We start from the raw sequence: 20728 nt of genomic DNA on the forward strand, positions 1-20728 counted from the left end.
TAAGCTTATAGGGGATATTCTTCATTCAAAACACCACATTCTAACTCTGGCTCCCATAGGCTCATGGGCCATTTCATGATGCAAAATGCAGTTAGTCCAACTTCAAAAGTCTCCATAGTCTTTAACAGTCTCAACACTATTCAAAAGTCCAAAGTCTCTTCTGGAACTTAAGGGAATCTCTCTCTCTCTCTCTCTCTCTCTCTCTCTCTCTCTCTCTCTCTCTCTCTCTCTCTCAAGCTTTTACAATTTTATTAGAGTTTTAAAGAAAAATAAATCCTCAGGGCAGGCGAGCTTAAGGCAATCTCTTAACTGCGATGCCTATAAAATAAATAAATTATATACTTCTAATATACAATGGCTCCCACTCCAAAAGTGAGGAATAGGGGCATAGTGAAGATTGGACCAAAGCAAGATCAAAACCCAGCAGGGAAAACCAAGTCCTGAACCTTCATGTCTGGTATCTCCGGCTTCAGTTTTCAGATTAGATGGCTCCACCCGTCTAGTTTCCTCTCATGGCTCTGGCATCTCCAACATGTTGAGGTCTTCACCACAACTCACACTTTACCTTCACTGTTTCGTGCAGTGACCACTCAGAACTTCCTGGTAGAGACTCTGACCCTGCCACACGTTGCTTGGCTTCAGCAGCTTTCTGAAATTATGGAGGAAGCCTACATGATGCCGTAAATATTGCATCTTTCTTATCTCCAAAACCAATACCAAATAAATGGCACTGTCAGTTCTGCAGCCAGCTTGGGATGAAGCCTAGCCTCCTCGGACCACAGTTGCAACAGCTTCTGTACACCATAGCTGATAAATAACTTTCTTAGGCAGTTGCTTTCCAGGAGCAAGTAACCCCTTAGGCTGTCTCACACGGTCAAAAGTTGGAGCCTTAGCTGGCCAGGCTCTCATTCTCAAGGCACCAATTCTATTGTTCTAATGCAAAGCCAGAGGCTTCTCTTTAATGACAGTAATCTCTTTAATGACTACAGCCTCTTTTCCAGCACATAGTTGACTTCAATCTCAGCTTCCTAGTGCTCTTTTCTTTTCCAACCTGAACATTTTTTATTTTCCACTGTCCTAACTGTTGCTCATTTCCACTGTAGACATGTATAAGAGTAATTAGTAATAATATGCCACAGACTCCATGTTACGATGTCTCAAAATTTACTCCACAAAACAAATCAGTCCATTACTTTTAAATTCAGCTTAACACAAATTATCAGAACAAGGGCAGAATGCAGCCAGATTTTTAGTCAAAGTATCACACAAATAGCCCCTAAACAGTCCTGGTAGAGTACTTCCCTCTGAAGCCTCATGAACTGAGCCTCTACTTCCCACATTTCTCTTATCATTTCTTCTAAGTTTGAAAAAGAAAGGCCTATTAACAAGAACCAATGGCTATACAGGTCACAGTCCATAAGGAAAAAATATACTATTATTATCCTGCTAAATGGACATAGTATTAAATTGACCACTAATGACTTATTGTTATACCCATAGATTAGTGCATCTCTCAAATCTCATCAGAGAAGCTTCTTTAGGCAATAGATGGCTATTAACACAGAGGTCCCCAACTGGTCAACAGGCAAAGATTAAGAGATTGCACAGTGCTCAGCCATAAATGGAACATCTACACCACACTCCTCCTCCAAAGGTTCAGCAAGTGTGACAGGAGAAGAAATGGAAATATTGTAGTTCCTAGAGGTTGTGGATGAATACAATAGAAAATGTTTTCCAGACATCAGGGCAGTTGCACATATGAACCTGCAGTGGTTGTGAAGCAGCATGCACAAGGCCTGAGCAAGCCTAAGCCAGGCAAAACCTTAGCATGAAAGGGAGAGGTGGGCATGAAGCCCAACCCTAGCTGAGAAACTGCTGGCAATTGATAGCTGGTAGGAAACGGATAATCAGTTTTCTTTAAGTGTGACACTGAGACAGGCATATTAGTACACAGGTGGATCTCTGTGAGATTGAGGCCAGTCTGGTCTACAGAGAAAGTTCTAGGCCAACTAGGATTACAGGGAGACTCTGCCTCAAAAAATAAAGGGACTGGAAACATGGCTCAGTGCTTAAAAGCACTGACTACTCTTGTAGAGGACCCAGGTTCAGTCCCTAGCACCCGCCTAGCAGCTACCAACCTAGGGGATCTAATGCCCTCTTCTGACCTTCACAGGTACATATGCATTTACATATGTGTAGGTAACGTACTCACATAATAAAATTAAAAAAAATTTAAATACAGAGGACATGAAGTGGGCGAGGGGTGTTGGGAGATGCAGGTGGATCTGAGAGGAGATGGGGGCTGAATATGATCAAAATACATTGAGTGAAATTCTCAATCAATACAATTTTTTTTTTTAAAAAAAGAATGTCCTATTAAGCTTTGCCCACAATACTCAACAGCTTTTCCATTCCAATGTTTCAAATTCATTCACAAAATAGTCTAAAGATGTAAAAGCCACACAGGTTTAGCACAGTGACAACCCCACTCTTGATACCAATTTCTGTATAAGTTACTTGATTGTTGATGTGATAAAATACCCTGAAAAAAGCAAGTTATGAAAGAGAAGGTTTATTTGGTCTTACAGTTCCAAAGTGATAGAGTTCATCCTGGTAGGAAAGACATAGCAATAGTCAGGAAACACATGACAGCAGGAACAGGAGGTACCTAACCACATTTCATCCACACACAGGAAGCAGAAAGATTAGAACAGGAAGGCTCCACCTCCTATGGGTTCCATATACTCCTCAAACAGTGTTGCCAACTGGGACCAAGTGTTCAAATACACGAGCCTATGGGGGATATTTCTTATTCAAACAACCACAATTCCTATATATCTTAATCTAATTGACTTATTATAATGGTGCAGCTCTGTTAAAAGTTACATTAAGCAAGTCTTTCAAGAGAAAATACTTTGAGGAACTGAAAAATTACATAGTGTATTAGTTAGCTTCCTGTTCCTGCTACAAAACACTGTGACCAAAGCAACTTGGGGAGGAACAAATTTATCTGGCTTACACTGTCAGGTCACAGTCCATCATTGAGGGAAGTCAGTGCAGGAACTGAAGCAGAAACGTTTAACAAAGGAACATTGCTTACCTACTCGCTTTCTGGCTTGCTTGCTGGCCCGTGTGTGGCTAGTTATACATACCACGTGCACAGACATAGCACTGCCCACAATGGACTGAACCCTCTTGTATCAATTAGTAGTCAAGAAAAAATCTTCCACAGACATGGTCACAGGCCAAGCTGATCTGGCGAATTTCTCAGTTGAGGTTCCCTCTTCTCACAAACTCTAGTTTGTGTCATGTTGGCAACAAAACTATCCAGGACAGTCCACACATTGCCAGCTTGAGACACAAACACATCACTGTTAAACCATAACCTTTCCTTTCTTGTTTATCCCCAAGAACTCATGTTAATATCATAATCTTAAACAGCCCAATTTTAGAAGTCCCACAATCTTTAAAAATTTCTGTGTTTTGGGGCTGAGATGGCTCAGTAGTTAAGAGCACCGGCTGCTCTTGCAGAGGTCCTAGGCTTGGTTCCCAGCACCCACACAGCAGCTAACAACCACCCATAACTCCAGTTTTAGGGGGATTCAATTCCCTTTTCTAACCTCCATGGGCATTGCATGACACAAGTACACTTACATACATGCAAGCAATACACTCATACACATAAAATAAAAAAAATTAAAATAAATAAAATATTTTTTAAAATTCAGGTGTCTCTTGTCTTTAATCCCAGCACTCAGGAGGAAGAAGCAGCTGGATTTCTGAGAGTACAAGGCCATCCTGAACTACATAGTGAGTTCAGGCCAGATGGGGTTACAGGGAGATCCTGTTTCAAAAACCAAACACACAAACCAAAAAAAAAAAAAAAAAAAAAAAAAAAAAAAAAACAAAACACATTTTTTAAACTTTCAAATCTTTTCTTATTCGTGAGCTCTTGTAAAATAAAAAACAAGTGAAATATTTCTTATCCTAAAAAGGAATAACTGGGGCATAAAAGTAATTATACTTAAAGAAAACCAAAATGCAGTAATGTAAATCCAAATCTTCTAGCTCAGCATCTGACATCTGAGACTCACTCATGTTCTAAGTTCCAAAAGGCTTGGCCACCACAGTTCTCCAGTTCCACCATCCTCAGCACACACAGGTCATTTTGTAGGCTCAGTCAGTTCCATTTTACCCCTCTTGCTGTCCTTTGCAGCTGGTCCTGGCATCTCCAATATCCTGAGGTCTCCACTGCAACTGAGGCGTCACCTTCATCAATGATCACTTCTGTCCTCACTTCAGGAACATTAACCCTGCTACACAGTGCCAGGACATAGCCACTCTTCCATGCCCCCCTCAGTCTTGCATCTTTCATGCATTCTAAGGCAAATCCATGTGAGTGACTCTTATACAATTCCATGTTCCGATGCCAGTTTGAGATGAAGCTTCACCACCCCTGGACCACAGCTACTGTGTGCTGACCCTGAAGAAATATTTTCTAGAAGATTTCACTTCAATGATGCTGATCTCTTATTAATCACAGCTGATTTTTCAGTCCTAGCTGACCAGCAACCAGAGTCTTAATGTAAAACATCATGCAAATAACCTGAATAGAGTCTAGGTTTCTTCCTGAAATTTCACAAGCCAGTCTTGCATTGTCTGAAATTCAACACTTATCTTCCCGGGAACCTCCCACACAACAGCTCATTAAACTCTGAACATCCAATCGCCTTTCCAGCTCAAAGTTACAAAGGTTTCCATAATCCTTCACCAAAACAAAATGACCAGGTCCAGCATATCAATATCCCTGTCTTGGTATCAATTTTTGTATTACTTGCTTTCCAGTTGTGATAAAAATATGCTGACAAAAGCAACATAAAGAAGAAAGAAAGGGTTTATTTTGGCTTACAGTTTCAGAGGGATAGAGTCTACCACAGTGGCAATAGGCAGGAAAGGCTTGGCAGTAGGAACAGGAAGGTGGATGATCACATTTCATCCACACACAGGAAATAGAAAGATAAAGAGAAATTGGGGCCAGGCTATAAATCCTCAAAACCCTCCCACAGTGACATACTTCCTCCAGCAAGGTTCCACTCTCTAAAGATTCCATAACCTTCTCAAACAGCACCACCTACTGGAGATCAATGTTCAAACACCTGGGCCAATGGGGGACATTTCTCATTCAAACCACTACACACAGTTTTGGTGGATTTTGTTAAAAAAAAAATAACTGATTACTTTTCTTTTTCCATAGGAAACATTATTCTTTTCACAATCTTAGGGTCTGGATGCTTGTATTCCTGCCCAGTAATCACATGTTGAAACCTAATTCTGAATGATATTGAGCTAGAGCCGTTGTGAGGTGATTAGGTCAGAAGGTCCCAGAGAGCTGCTTTTTCCTTATGTTATGTGAGGACAAGAAGGGGCCAGTTTAAAGTAGAGAGCTCTTATCAGGCAACACACTTTCTGCTTCCCTTATCTTAGCTTTCTCAGCCTCTTCAATGTCAGCAATACATTTATCTCATTTGTGGAATACCTAGTCTGTATTAGGCAGGGTTCTCTAGAGGAACAGAGTTATAGAACATGTACATGTATTATGAAAGAGAATTTAGTAGGTTGGCTCACAGATTAGGGGCTGCATAGTCCAATAATGGCCATCAACGTGCTAGAGAGTTAGATAACTAGGTAGCTAGCTGCTCAGTCCACAAAGGTGAATGCCCCAGGAGTCCTAAATCTGGTGCTGAAGGTCTGGAGCTTCCTGGAGAGTTGCTGGTATCAAGTCCGTGAAGAAGCTGAAGATTGATCTCAGTGAAGATGACAACAGCAATGAGAGACACACTTGCTCAAGAAGAAGTGAAGGCAGGCAGGTGCCCATGCTTTTGCTCTGACTGCTTTACATCTAGGCCACATGTCATCTGGGTATGTCTCCTAGATGATCCTAAATCCCATAAAGTTGACAACAGTAACCATCACAACAGTAACCATCACGCAGACCAAGTGACCTAGTTGGAGTAAAGCATGTAAATCAATATATGAAGTTACTAACTTAATTTTTGTATTATTTGTATCTATTATTTTACCTGGTAAAATACTTAAGCTCAACTAAATTATGAAATGTATGGAGTGATTAGGATCACAAATAGTTTTGTTTACTTTTTTTCTTTTTGGTCTTTCTGAGATAGGTTCTCCCTGTAGCACCACCAGCTGACCTGGAACTCATTATGTTAGACCAGGCTGGTCTTGAATTCACAGAGATCTGCCTGTTTCTGCCTCTCAAGTACTGGGATTATGTTGGGGACCCCTGCTGTATTAAGTCGAAGTCTCTCCATGTCCGGATAGCCCACGGGGCTCGGCGTCTATGCAGAGACTCCTTTTCTCAGCAGGGCGCCTTCCTACTCTCTTCCTGACTCATCTTTGAAGTAGCCGCCACAGATACATGGCCTCTGGCATAGGAACTGCCACGTTTTCCTGTGTGATAATCAGGCAATGTCTGGCAGCCTGGTGGAAGCCCACCACCACATGTAAATAGGGCATCCTAAAAGCACCTATCAACTAAGGCTTTTGCTTGGAAAATGCCAAAGGTAGTACACATCTTCATCTGCGGCCTGATCAGGAGCAGGTGATCTATCTGCCCAAAGCCTGAGGGTCCGAGCCTACCACGCGTCAGCTCTGCACAGAGGCTCCAGTTTTGCCAAGGCCAGTCACACCAGAAGCCCTTGTGAGCTGTGAGCTCCCGGGTACCTTTCTCTTTGGTCTCGGCCTTAATGAACCTCATTCTCAGCTCTTGCACGCTGTGCCCTTTAACACTGTCCCCACAGTCACCTTCTCTCCCTGTTCTTTTTACCTTATACCCCAAGCATTTCATCCACCTGGGGCCCACTCTAGCTTGTATTCTGATTCCAAATTTCACATGTAATTTAGTATTTGATCTCCCCACTGGGAAGGAAGGAATCTATTTTGTTTGTAAGATTTCTTTTTTGGTGATTTAAAAATATTGTTTATTATTATTATTATTATTATTATTATTATTTTGGTCTTTTTTTAAATAGGGTCTCCCTGGAGCCCCAGCTGGCCTGGAACTTGCTGTGTAGCCCTGGCTGGCCTCTATCTCACAGAGCTCTGCCTACCTCTGCCTCCAGAGTTCTGGAATTAAAGGTGTGAGCCAGCACTGTCATTGTTTTGATCAAACTTCCCACAGTGCTATTCCCATGCATTCCAGGATGGCTATGAATGCAGCCCAGCATTTATAGATGCCATGTTGCAATGTTAAAAGTTTGGGCACCCCTGGATCACATATAGCCTAGATTGACTGCTCAATGCACTAAGGTAATGCTACTTTATAGCATTCTATTTTCCTGCCAGTGTCCAAATGATACCCAAATTTCAAAAGTGATACTGTATAATCCCTGCTAATATTTATCAAACTCTTACTGTATGCCAAACAGTATACTGAGTACCTTCCAAATACCATCTCATTTTATTCTCATAGCAACACTTTAACAAACATGTTTATGAAGTAGGTTCAAGTTCTCTGCCATTCTAAGAAACATAAAAAGACATGGGCTTAATTGATTCAAAAGTTAGTAGCTTTTGTGTTTTATTTACTACATTATTCTTTGTTGCTTATGTTTTTCTGAAAAGTTCTTGCCATGCAGCCCTGACTTGCTGTGTGCAGGGATTACAGGCATGTGCCGCCATGCATAGCCCAATATTATTCTTGTTGAAGAAATCTTTATCAAATGATCATTCAAACTCAAAACACTAAACTTGTTATTGCTGAGGTTGACTTTTCTTTGTTTGGTAGCTGCTAGTCACATGAGCACTGAAATCTATCTAGTTAGCCTAACCTGAGATATTCTGAAACATGTAAAATAGAATCCACTTTCATCTCTTAGTGTGGAAAAATGTTAAGATATCTCAATTTTTACAGTATGTGGTGACATGCTATATTAGATCAACTAATATGTTACTAGAATTCATTTTCACATCTTTAAATATGGCAACAAAAAATTTTAAAGTTTATAGTATGCATTAGTGGTTCAAATTGTATTTTAAAACTATTACTTATTTGTGTACATGTGCTGGCATGTGAATACGTGTGTGTGTGTGTGTGTGTGTGTGTGTGTGTGTCTACATAAGAAGACAACTTTTGGGAACTGGTTGCCTTCCACCTTCTTGAGGCAAGGTCTGTTTCGACTGCATTGCATGCTCCAGGCCAGCTGCTCCTGCACGTCTAGGACTATCTCTACCTCCAGTCTTCCTGTAGAAGTGCTGGGATTACAGACCTATAGCACTGAATTCAGCTTCTTATTTCCTTGGTTCGCTGGTATCACATTCTAGGCATCAAACCCTAATCAACAGGTTTCCTTGGCTAGCTCTTCTATTCACTGAGCCATCTCCCCAGCCCACACATCATGCTTCTACTGGACAATGCTTGACTAGAACATGTTCAAGATACTTATTTTAGTCAAGCAAGCGTAAGTTTTACTCATATTGAATCTGATAAAGAGCTCTGTTTTAGTCCAAAAGGAATCTGTTTCTTAGTGTTGTAGTTCAAAATCAAAGTTCTGGTAGGTTTGATGTTTGGTGAGAGCCCAGGCATTTCTAAGATGCATAGTATCTTGACAGTGAATCTTCACAATTGTTAACGTTAAAAAAAAAAAGCTTTAGAAGATCAAGCTAGTCTCTTGACATGGTCAAGAAAGGGCAGATTTGCTGATAATGATTTCAAAATGGCTTTGTTTCTCTGAGACAGGGTAGCCCATACTCTGTAGCCCATACAGAGTAGCCCTGTTCAAATTGAGAACTGTCCTGCCTCCACATCACAAGTACTCAGATTACAGGCACATGCCACCATTGCCAGCTTTGCTTTTATCTTCAGATGAGTAAGCCCAATACCAAAGTTATGAGAATGTTATCTTGGCGCTCTGTGCTTTGTTGTATATGATTAGCATTCTGATTCCACACCCAGCCCATAAATGAGCGTGCATTTTATCTTGTGAGGCAGATTTGGTGCAAAAGTAGTATTTCATGTGCAAAATTATCTTTATTAACTAAAATGATTCACTCCAACACTCAGTTACCAGAATCTTTATTATCAGGAAAAGAAAATAAGTACCTAAAACAAATAGTCTCTGCACTGCACAGTCTACAAAGTGCATTGCATTATGCTGCCTCAAAACTCCTGTGATTCTACAAACACTGTGCCATGCTGTGCTGCACACAAGGCTGGTCCCAGAGGGTTCCCTTTCTTAAGAGCCATCTCTAATGGGCCAGTGCTTCCGAAACGTCCTCTTTCCTCTCGTCCTTTGGGGAGCTGCCTCCCCTCTGAGGTTGCTGCTCTCAGTGCCTTTTCCACTTGCAGATGGTAGAATACAGACCACTTTGCTTTCCACCTGTTCATTGAAGATGGTTCCACTCTTGAAATACTATTTGCTACCAGGCCTGTTCCTCAGTTTCCTCTGAGAACTGTCCAAACTTGAGGAAATGTTCCTTTTGTCATGACCCTACTTTTCTACTCGTTGTCTTTTCAGAAAAGAACTTTTAGAGGTGGGTATGGTGGCACATACCTTTAATCCCAGCACTGGGGAGGCAGAGGCAAACGTATCTCTGTGGGTTTAAGGCCAGCCTGGTCTACATAGTGAGTTCCAGGCCAGCTGGGGCTACATAGACCCTGTCTCAAAAAAGACAAAAAAAAAAAAAAAAAAAGGACTTTTAGGTTTGCAGATGGCTCTGTGGGTAAATGTGCTTGCTCCCAAGCCCAACAAACTGAGTTTGATCCCTGGGACCCATCTCCTTTTAACATGCAGGCTGTGGCAGATGGACACGCAAAAATAAATGTTTAAAAAAGAGAGAAGGGGATGGAGAGATGGCTTAGCAGTTAAGAGCACTGGCTGCTCTTGCAGAGGACTAGGGTTTAAATCCCAGCACCCACATGGCAGCTAACAACTGTTGATGCCAGTTACAGGGGATCCCACACCCTCTTCTGACCTCTGTGGTCACTGCATGACATGGGTGCACTTACATACATACAGGTAATACAATCATACACATAAATTAAAATAATAGTAAAATATTTTTAAAACAAAAGAGAAGAAATTTTAGCTAGGTTGGTGGCTCGGGTCCAGCACTCAGAAGGCCAAAGAAGGACTTCTGTGAATTTGAAGCCAGCCGGGACCACAAAATGAAGAGATCCATTTCCCCAAACCCAAAACCAACCAAAGAAAAAAAATTTCCTGGTAAAACTGAAATTTTAAATTGCTGGAATTCTAAAGTTTGTGGGACTTGTGGTTTAGTGATGTGTCTATGTCAGGTTGGCAAGGAGTCAATTGTATTTGTTAATTTAAAAAAAATCATTTTTATGTGTGTGTACTGCCTGTATGTAAGTACACCCATGTCATGCAGTGCCCACAGAGGGCAGAAGAGGGTGTTGGATCCCTTGGAACTGGAGTTACGGACAATTGTTAGCTGCCATGTGGGTGCTGGGATTCGATCCTGGGTCTTCTCCAAGAACAGCCAGTGTTCTTAACACTGAGCCATCTCTCCAGCCCCTGTATTGGTTAATTTTTGTCAACTTGACACAAAGTGGTCACCTGTAAGAGGTAGACTAGCCTATGGCCATGTCCGTGAGGTATTTTACCAACTGTAATGTAGGTGAGGCCAGCCCACTGTGGCTGGTACCATCCCTGGGCAGATGTGCCTGGGCCGTATATGAAGAGTAGCTGAGCACTTGGGCAAGCAAGGAAATAGGCAGCACTCCTCCATGGTCTGGGCTTCAGCTCCTGCCTTGACCTCCTGCTCTCACTCCCCTCAATGATGGACTGTCACTTGGAAGAGTAAGACAAAATAAACCTCTTCAAACTCCCCAAAGTGGTTTTGGTCAATGTTTTATCACAGCAATAGAAAGCAACTAAGACAAAATCCTACTTTGTCATTTAAATTAATAGGCAAGCAAGCATGTGGCTCCTGCCTGCAATCCCAGCACTGGCACGCAGAGGGATTGAGTTCAAGGCTGGCCTGGACTACATAGTGAGTTCGTCAGTCTGAGCTACAGAGATTGTCAAAAACCAAAAATAAAGTTATTAATGTATGATGTATATGCACACACGACAAGGAACATGTGTGGAAGTCAGAGGACAACCGTGGAGTCCGTGCTCCCCAACACTTCCGGGAATTCAAGGGATAGAACTCAGGTCAACAGGCTTGCACAGCACTGAGTCATCTCATTGCCAAGTATTTTTTGTGTATTTCTTTTTCCTGGGCATGGTAGTGCTCTGACTGTCCTACTATGGCTCTTACTGCTCCTTTTATGAAAAGTCCCGTACCCTGGGACAAGACCACCCTTCTCTTGGAAGACTGGCTTAGGGACTGGAATCACTTTTCAGAGACCAGCTAAAGGGTCAAATCATCTGGTTTCTAGAAGCCTTTGCTTAAGTATTAAGCACTTTATACCCTGAAGTCATGGTACTACCCTCCCCACCAGCAAGAGGTGGGGCAAAGTGGCTTAAAGCTGATCAGCCTTGATCAGAGGGAATTCAATGTCAAGGAGCCTGGGGGCACACCGTCTCCCAGCAGATGGATCATGTGCATGACTCCCTCTCAGACCACCCAGTATTACTTGCTAAGACATATATGGCATAATTTCATTTTTGCTGTGTGTATACATGGGTTCATGTGTACCATGGCACACACGTGAACATCAGATAACATGCAGGAGTCAGTTCTCCCACCATGTGGGTCCTGAACTACGGTCATTAGGTCTGGAGGTAAGTAATTACCTGTTGAGCCATTTTACTGGCCCTTAAATTTTTTTAAAAAATATTTTTATGTGTATGAGTGGATTGCTTGCATGTAAGTACACCTGTGTCGTCCAATGCCTCCAGAAGTCAGAAGATGGTGCTGTATCCCCTGGAACTGGAGTTACAGATGGTTGTTAGTCAACATGTGGGTGCTGGGAATTGAACCCAGGTCCTCTGCAAGAACACAGTGCTCTTAACCACTGAGTCATCTCTCCAGCCCCACAAACATAACATTCTATCTCAACGGACTCTTGATTCTGGGAACTTCCACATAGCCACTTTCACATACACACAAAACATATCCAAGAACCTGATCACAGCATTCAGTCATCAGCTGATACTTGTCACTTTACCTCTGCAGTGCTGGTATCACCCATGGCTGCACTGGGCCTGCTGTTTCCAGTTTTTTTTTTTTTTTTTTAATTTTTATGTGTATGCATGTATTGCCTGCACGTAGGTTAAGTGCAATTGTGTCACGTAATACCCCTGGAGGACAGAAGAGGCTGTTGGGTCCCCTGGAACCTCCTGGGGTTTCAGACAGTTGTTAGCGGCCATGTGGGTGCTGGGATTTGAACCAGGTTCTTGGCTTTTTATTCAAGGAACTGAAATGTTCAGATTGCGGAAGTAGCAAGGTATGCATGTATTGCCTGCACGTAGGTTAAGTGCAATTGTGTCACGTAATACCCCTGGAGGACAGAAGAGGCTGTTGGGTCCCCTGGAACCTCCTGGAGTTTCAGACAGTTGTTAGCGGCCATGTGGGTGCTGGGATTTGAACCAGGTTCTTGGCTTTTTATTCAAGGAACTGAAATGTTCAGATTGCGGAAGTAGCAAGGTAATAAGCTTTTTTTGAAGCAAAAGTACAGGTCATAAATGCAATGGAGGAAAAACAGAAGCCAAGTTACTAGGAGGGGTAATTTGGGTGGTTCTCTATTTTGATTGAGGGACTTAGGTTACACAAGTGCTGTATGTGCATGTCCCTTTCCATGTTTGCCCGCAATTATTAAGATGGCATATATGACTCTTTCCCAAAAGTTCACATGTGGAGTTTGTCTTACTGCATACATACACCCACAATCAGTTCAATCCACACCCCCAAATCTGGACATAATTAAGTAAAATCTGTTGATGGTTTTATTCCATTGTTCAGAGTGTGATGCACCTAGTACATGCAGGTAAGGGTCACAGGCTGCCAACTTGTAATAAGACAGGTCCCAGATTGCAAAATTATCCACTATACTTGCCTGCCTCACATTACAGGTGTGTACCACTCAAGCCAGTGAAGACATTCTTAGGAAAAGAATTGTTTAAGCTTCAGTATCTTTCTACTTCAACATCTAATGACAGAAATCATTTATAGGTCAAGGATGCGGGCCACTTAGAAGCTGGTTACTTCTGCAACCTAATGATTCCACTCAGTTTGTAGTCAGTCCATCAAGGCAGGAAGGCATGGTGCCAAATATACCTCAAGCTGGCAGCAGGCTGTACCACACCCCCACTCAGGAAGCAGAGGAATGCTGGTGTTCTTCACGCTTTCTTTTTATTATTCCTGGGGACCCCTACCTATAGAATGCTGAGGTCCACATTATGGATGGGTTGTCCCATTTCAGTTTCACCTATTTGGAATCACACTCACTCAAAGGCCTATCTCTGCAGTGATCCTAATTCCTACCAAGTCACCAAGACTATTCTGAGCCTGTCAATGTGGCCCTGAGGGTTTACAGATCTGTAGCAAAGAGGCTTTCCTGAAAACTATGGACCAAGAAGAACTTGAGGCTATATTTGAATTGAATACACTAGGTTCAAAGGAACTATAGAGGTAGCCTCTAAAGGGGCCACTGGGTGCCTAGGAAGAGAAGCTACTTAGTCATCCCTGACATCTCTATGCCCTCACTTCTATCTACTCTTAGAAGGTGTGGTCTATCTACCCTGGTATTCTCAGTTTCTAGGCCAAAGCAAGCTGCAACTGAGATATGAGGTTAAGTCAGTTTTAAGTTCTGGCTATTACAACAGACTGGACATCATACTTGCTAAGGAATGTCCCGAGTGATATGCCCCTTCTTCACCTTGGGCACTGGTTGCAGGGCACAAAAAGTTGTTTTGCTCTCCATTCACATATCTTGCCTATTCTATGAACTTATATATAGGACCATTTGTTCATTGAATTTCCTTTGCTTCACTGTTTCTACTCTGCCTTTATTCATCACTCAGTTCTATCCTAAGATTTTCAGAGACTATATCCAAACTACAAATTAAAGGTTTTCTTTAAGTTTATTATTTTGCTAATATGGATATATGAATGTTTTTACTAACCATAACCAGGACAAAATTTTCCAAACTCTAAAAGGCTGAGAGCAGTTTCCGACTACTCCTGTCTTTACATGAATGGCCCCACCATTTAGCTTTTTACTAAAGGCCTCCATCCTCACTTCTCATCAGGTACACACACGCTCATCTACCTACACCCTTATTACTACCTGAAATTACTAATTATCTGCCCCTCTTCATAATACACACATCATGCATGTTATTGAAACCTCCAAGGGTCTGCTGTCTCAACTTTCTTTGGCGTTTCTATTTCAAATGTCTTCAATAATTAAACCCTTTTTATTTCTAAATCGTACACTCTTCGTACCTCCTAGTTTTTGTTGCTTTCACCATTCTGATCAATTGTAGATCTCCAGTAGTAGCTTTCCACCTGAGGCATGACGTTCATGCAAGTGTGTTTTGTCCTGATGTTCTATCAGTACTTCAGGGAAGACTTACTTTTAATTGCCCCCCCCCACTCCTACTCTGTACATTTCAGTAAGTGCACTACCCACATCCTTACCCTAAGGCATATTAGGATCCCTGGATTAGATTTTTGAAGGCTACTCTATTGGACCTCTTTATTTTGATAGGGCTTACCAATGTAGGCCAGGCTTCAGACTTGCGCTATGTGAAGATTGAGCCTATGTTCAAGATCACACTTACAGTTTCAAGCCAGCCTGCACTACATGGCGATCCTACTGTCTCAAAACCATAACAAAAAAGCAGATTTAACCTTTCAGAAACAAAGCCAATCCAGCAAATCCTTCAATTGACAACTCCCATCCTCTGGAGCAGACAAACCACCATTATGCCAATTCCATGAAAGCCATTCAGCTTCTTTTCTGAGATTCCTTAGGTCAATTCTCACCCTCACTCCACCTACACTGGTCAATGCTCTTATTTACCCTGTAACTGCTGATTCCTGTGAGCGCCTGAAAACAGGAAGGTACTTTTCTTTTCTGCAGCCTCCATTGTATAATGTCCAGACCTTGGAAGCTTTAAATGCGGCTGTCTCAATCTTTCTTCTGCTGTCTATATTTTCCAACTTTATAGAACATCAGTCCCTTGTGGAAAAAGGCAGAGGGGGGGTAAAAGGACTAACACAAAGGCTGGCAAGATGGCTCAGCAGACACACACTTGCCACCAGAGTTCTATCTTTGGAACCCACTCTGAAAACTTTGTCCTATTCATGTGTGCCCAAACACACACACAATGGGAAAAGGCCATTTCAGATAGAAGCTATGGCAAATGACACTGAAAAGTCTGCCTTGGTAGCACATACCTTAGCTGCAGCTACTCAGGAGGCTGTGGCAGGATTTGCGTTCAGTCTCTTTAGGAAACAGAAGGAAAAAAAAAAATCCTGATTCCACACCCCAAATGCTGGGATTACGGGCCTGTCTCCACATTCCACTAGCAGAGAGCCCAATTAAAAATTAGAGAAACAAAGTTGGGCGGGGCAGTACATGCCTGCAGTCCCAGCATTTGGGAGGCAGAAGGATCTCTGAGTTCCAGGCCAGCCTGGTCTACAGGGAGGCCATTTCAACCCCCCCCCCCAAATATAGAGGCCTTCATTCATATATACATGTGTATGTGTGTGTATATATATATAAAGCTTAAAAGCTGAGAACTGATGGGTGATTTAAAGAGTTCAGGGCCTGGAAAGATGATGGATCAGCAGTTAAGAGCACTGGCTGTTCTTGCAGAAGACCTAACCATCCATAACTCCAGTTCTAGGGGATACAACATCCTCTATTCTCTGTAAGCACTGCACGACACAGGTACACTTACACACACGGAGGTGATATGCTCAAACACATTAAGAAAAAGACTTCAAAAACAGGTAAGGGTTGGGTATTGTGGTACACACCTTAAAAAAAACAAAAACCAGGATAAGGGTAGATATTAATTAGTACAAGAGGGTTTGGCTCTAGAACTAAATTCATAGATTCTCAAGAGTCTTATATAAAATGGCACAGTATGTGCACACGACCTACTTATGCTTTCCCATATAGACTAAGCACCAAGATGTTCTAAACATAATAGTAATTCATGCTGCACAGCTTGGCCACATTACCACTTATCTTCGCCCTCCTTACACCCTCAATTCCCTGGAAATGAGGTAAATGCAGGACCCCCCCCCCACCAGGTATTGATGTACACTGCCTAAAATCTGTGCTTACATTTGGCTGTCCCACGGCTGTTCAGACTTTCTTCTTTCAGCTGACCTCTTCCAAACAAGACTTTTCCCGTGGCAAATCACTCTACATGCTAGGGACCAAGCTAGTATGATCATTACTGGTTAAGAGTCTTTCCTGAAGAATTCATCCAACTTCTGCCCTTATTGATAGCCTAAGGCAATGACTTTATGATTTCCCAGGTATTAAGACTACCAGGCACAATTTAGTATTCCAAAATAATCACTTAACATTGAAATGAGATTAAAATACCTTAGCACACCATATACAGTTTTTGAAACCAGAACATTTATTTTATGACTGATGGCCAAAATCCTCAAGATGAACTGGATGTTGCAACAGCTGCCCTCTTGGGTTTTGGTGTCGTTCCTTCACGGAATCCATGTCTGTGCAGTGTTAAAGATTAAGTTAATGTAGCAACATCAATAAATAACTTCAAAATTAAACCCAACAGATTTTAATGAGCTTATCTCAGTTAAATGCTGAAATCAATAAAGCATTCATATGTTCAGACATTTATTTTTAGAACATCACAGATAAGCTGCTATTATTTTACTGCTTAAGACACCCACGATAAGCTATAGTTAACTGTGATTCCAATACAATGCCAGTTTAACAGCACCTCTGAAACTAAACTAGGGTTCTACATTGGTTCCTGTAGCCCCAGCTGGCCTGCAACCAGAGGCATCAGCCTGCCTCCAACTTAATACTCTTACCTACTCTAGGAAAGCTGCACTGACTGCCTTTAGGAAGAGGAGTAAACAGAAGCAGAGAAAGGTAAATCAGGTCTAAAACACAACGCAAGTTCACAGTCTTAGCTTACACTGGCAACTACGGAACACTAAGCCTATAGAACTGTCTAGGTCTTTTAAAGTTAGAATCTCTGTGGACTTTGTAGAAAGGGAAGACATTCTGCAAAATCAATTTTTGCCAAGAATAACACCCTCGTAATACTTTAGTCCACACAGAGAGACCCAGGTATTCCTCACCCACTGAGCCACCTCCCTGGCCCATCTTATTCTTTTGAATGCTGGGATTAAACGTGTGCCACCACGCCGGGCCAGACTTAGTTATTCCAGATACTTAACTCACACTACCATCCAATGGAAAAGGTTAAAATCATACCTGAATCTGCGATAGACAATTTTCAGGTGCCTCATCCGCCCAGTCCCGGTAGTATTTCGTCTCTTAGCCTTGGCACTCCAGTTATCTAATAAAACAAAAGATTCCAAATGGTTTTCCCCACACCTTGTGGCATTTGGTCTATTCCCTTAGAAATGTCATTTAGGAACCTTTAGCCACTTAACCAATATACCAGTGTGCAAGAATTTTGCCATGTACCAAATTAAAAAGTTCAATGCTGTACTCCTAAGGTGCCAGGTAAAACCAGCTTGAACACTACCTCACTTACACTTTCTCTTGCGCTTGGCAGGGTAGCCACATTTGCCACAGGTCGACTTCTGAAGGTGGTAGGCCTTAGAGCCACAGCGGCGGCACAACGTGTGCGTCTTATTGCGACGCTTTCCAAAAGATGACGTTCCTTTCGTCTGCAAATTAGGAGCAATAATTAAGTCTGATACCGGTGAGTTTCTGTATGTACTCCGGCGCTTTCACAGAGACCAACTAACTACTGATGTGATATAACACACAAAAAGCCAAACTGGTCATAGTTTCTAGTTTCTCACAAATTCCAAGTCAGAAATCACTACCGGTAAGTCACACCGTCTAATGTTTTACTCTGCAGAAGTTGGATGCTTCCGTAGAGGTGAAGACTAAAGTCCACCGTACAAGTACCAGGTCCAGTCAGGAACCACCTCCAATTTCTCTGCGGTTGAACCAAAACGCTCCTAACCCTCAGCGGCAAACACCTACTCTCAGGGTGCGGTACGAGCTCCTGAAGGGCCAGGGAGAAAAGACCTACAGCGGCGCTAGGACTGCGGGCTCGGCCCAGCACCCTGGGGTCCTGCTGGGTCCCGCAGGCCACCGCGTGCTCTTCCCCTGCCCATCGGCTCCCCGTATCCTAAACCTCGCCGGCCACCCACGGGCAGCGTGCAGGGGGTTCCCGGGAAGAAGGATGGCAAAAGATTTACAGAGCGCAGGCACAAAACTCACCATCTTGCTTCTGCCGCCGAGGCCAAAGAGACCGGAAGGGGAAGTACTTCCAGTATTTGGTACTGAAAAGCTTCCGCCTCGACAACTACTTCCGGCGGGCGCAGTGCACCATTCTCATGCGTCCGCTGCCGCGGTGTGGGTGGGGCTGAGAGGAGGCTTCGGAGCCACAGAGCCAATGGGAATCCACTGCCAGTAGGGGGCGGGCTCCGCCTGCCTGACCCACAGTGCTCGGTGCTGCTGCTCCTGGCCACTGTGGTTTTTACAGTAGGGTGGGACCACCGCGTGGATTGGGTTGTGGAGCCGAGGGCTGTGCTGGTGCTCCGAGGCTGAGCTCGTAGAGTGCGCGCAGGACTGGGATCCTCTTCCCGGAAGGTCAGCTTCCGGGCTCGGCCTCTCTCTCAGAAGGCGCCGGAGTGCGAAGGCACCGACTGGCCTTGCAAGGGTAGGAGCTTAGCTTCCAACAGGCAAAACGATTGTCGTGCAGTAGAAATGTGGAGGCAGGCGGCTTCATCGCATAATCCATGGTGCCAAGGAATTACGAATGGAGCTCCTTAGCGTTGTGCCACGAACTTAAGTGTAGTTTCCAGTATCTTGCCACCAGGAAATCTGATTGGTCAGGTTTAAGAACAGTCTGCAAGTAAGCAATGCAAAAAAAGCTTTCCAGATACTTTTGAACCGTGATAAACGCTAATGCATTTGTGTTTACATCTTCCCTCGGGAAACAAAACAAAACAAAACAAGATTATATCCAGACATTTAAGAATGGGAGTAGTCTCGATCATATCATCTGCATACTTTCGAAAGCAACTTTGTGGATTTTGCATGTCTATCACACGCAAAATCTTACTTAATTGACAGCAGAAAAAACGTGAACATTAAGGAATCACAAGTTCAGTTTTCACAGTTTAACAACTGGCTAGTGTCTAATGAGTACTAGTTTTTCTCTAGGGGCAGGGAATAGAAACTAACCAGCACAGTCCTTTCCTGGAGATTGAGAGTTGAGGAGGGAGGAAGTAGGGCATTCTTGGAGAAAGAAAACAAAACGTTTGAGTGATTGAACTAAACTATAAAGCAGAGACTAGTAGTTTCCTCATGCTGCCTTGACAAGTTGCTACAAATCCTAGTGGCATGAAACAGCGGCAGATTTAGTCAATGGTACTAAGTTTCAGTTATGGGAAATAAATGCTAGAAGTCCCTACAGATAACAATAGTGCACACTTAAAAATCTGTTAAGAGGATTTTGTGGTGTGTTCTTAACATGAAATTTAAAAACATACCAGCTGCACGTGGTGCACTCTTTTAATCCCAACACTGGAGAAGCGGAGGGAGGGGGATCTTTGTAAGTTTGATGTCAGCTTGGGCTATGTATGCAGTTCCAGGCCAGTTAGGGCTACAGAGTGTGACCCTGTCTCAAAAACAAAGAAACAAAAAGAAAACTAAAGTCCAAAAAAGACACAACAATACTGGTCAGAGGCACAAGAAGGGCCTCACTGGGCTAAAATTTGGGCTGGGGTATAGCTAAGTGGTAGAGTGCTTGAATAGCACAGGAGTGCAGGAGGCAAACAAAAATAAAGTTACAATGTTGGCAGGACTTCTTCCTTCCTTCCTTTCAATAGAAAAATCTGTCTTCATATTCTAGCGGCTGCCCCAAACTCCTCGGCTAATTCCTCTCTTCCATTTTCCAGGTCAGTAATAATCTATCTCACACTCTGTTTTTGGTTTCTACTTTCAAGGCCCCTGTGATTACATCAACCCCACTTAGATAATTTCTTTATTTAGCATTTAATTAGCTCCCTTAATTCTATCTGCAACCTCATCATTTGTCATGTACCCAACATAGTCACAGGCTATGGGGATTAAAATAACTATGTTGTGGGGGACAGGTCTTTACCGCATGGGCCTATGAAAAATGAGCTCAGTGAAGAAAGGATAGAGCAGGTATTAACCATTGAGGAGCCCACCGTGGAGACAGGCACAACACACCTCAGAACTGAAGGAGAGAAATATTTTTTCCTTCTCCCTAATGAGTAATTCTTTTTGGTATGCTTGAAATCACATCAATTTTGCTCTTCCTGCTCCAGAGGCCTAGAAAGTCCCTCAGAATGTCTAGGTTTCTATCCAACTGACAGGTTTAGGAAGGTCAGCAGTCCATGAACTTTAGTTTTTCTTTCTTTCTTTCTTTTTTTTTTTTTTTTTTTTTTTCGTTTTCCAGGGTTGATTGATTAACTGCTTGATTTTTGCAGTACTGGAGACTGAGAATAATGCCTGTGTATTATGCCAGTAAGCTGTGTCCCCAGCCTATAAGTTCATTATTTT

General features: G+C 42.7%; 2 protein-coding genes and 1 non-coding gene across 6 annotated transcripts in view; 1 reads left to right on the forward strand and 2 right to left on the reverse strand.

Moving 5' to 3' along the window:
• Positions 1-16566: 16566 nt before the first annotated feature.
• Rpl37 (ribosomal protein L37) lies at positions 16567-18532 on the reverse strand. Its single transcript, XM_008842098.2, has 4 exons — positions 18413-18532; positions 17712-17847; positions 17426-17510; positions 16567-16686 (listed from the first exon to the last, which is right to left on the reverse strand). Exons 1-4 carry the CDS (start codon positions 18413-18415, stop codon positions 16617-16619), a joined length of 294 nt encoding a protein of 97 aa, XP_008840320.1. The 5' UTR covers positions 18416-18532; the 3' UTR covers positions 16567-16616.
• Positions 16764-16843, reverse strand: LOC115071893. The gene has a single exon (XR_003850952.1). It is a non-coding gene; the product is annotated as a small nucleolar RNA SNORD72 (small nucleolar RNA).
• A 101-nt stretch (positions 18533-18633) lies between the features above and the next one.
• Card6 (caspase recruitment domain family member 6) overlaps positions 18634-20728 on the forward strand; it is a 16852-nt gene continuing 14757 nt past the window's right edge. For 2 of the 4 annotated variants that reach the window (XM_008842099.3, XM_029567807.1), the window contains exon 1: positions 18634-18854. The gene's annotated coding sequence lies outside the window, so the exon portion shown is untranslated. The other 2 variants (XM_029567805.1, XM_029567806.1) reach the window with 2 other exon arrangements.

Source organism: Nannospalax galili, unplaced genomic scaffold (assembly GCF_000622305.1).
Source record: "Nannospalax galili isolate Female #2095 unplaced genomic scaffold, S.galili_v1.0 scaffold139, whole genome shotgun sequence".
NCBI lineage: Eukaryota > Metazoa > Chordata > Mammalia > Rodentia > Spalacidae > Nannospalax > Nannospalax galili.

Bases quoted from the DNA above. Each gene is read 5' to 3' on its own strand.
- Rpl37 (XM_008842098.2), bottom strand. The intron at 17,511-17,711 runs GTAAGTGAGGTA...TTGTTTTATTAG, and splicing joins TGCCAAGCGCAAGAGAAAGT to ATAACTGGAGTGCCAAGGCT. The intron at 16,687-17,425 runs GTATGATTTTAA...AACACTGCACAG, and splicing joins ATTGTCTATCGCAGATTCAG to ACATGGATTCCGTGAAGGAA.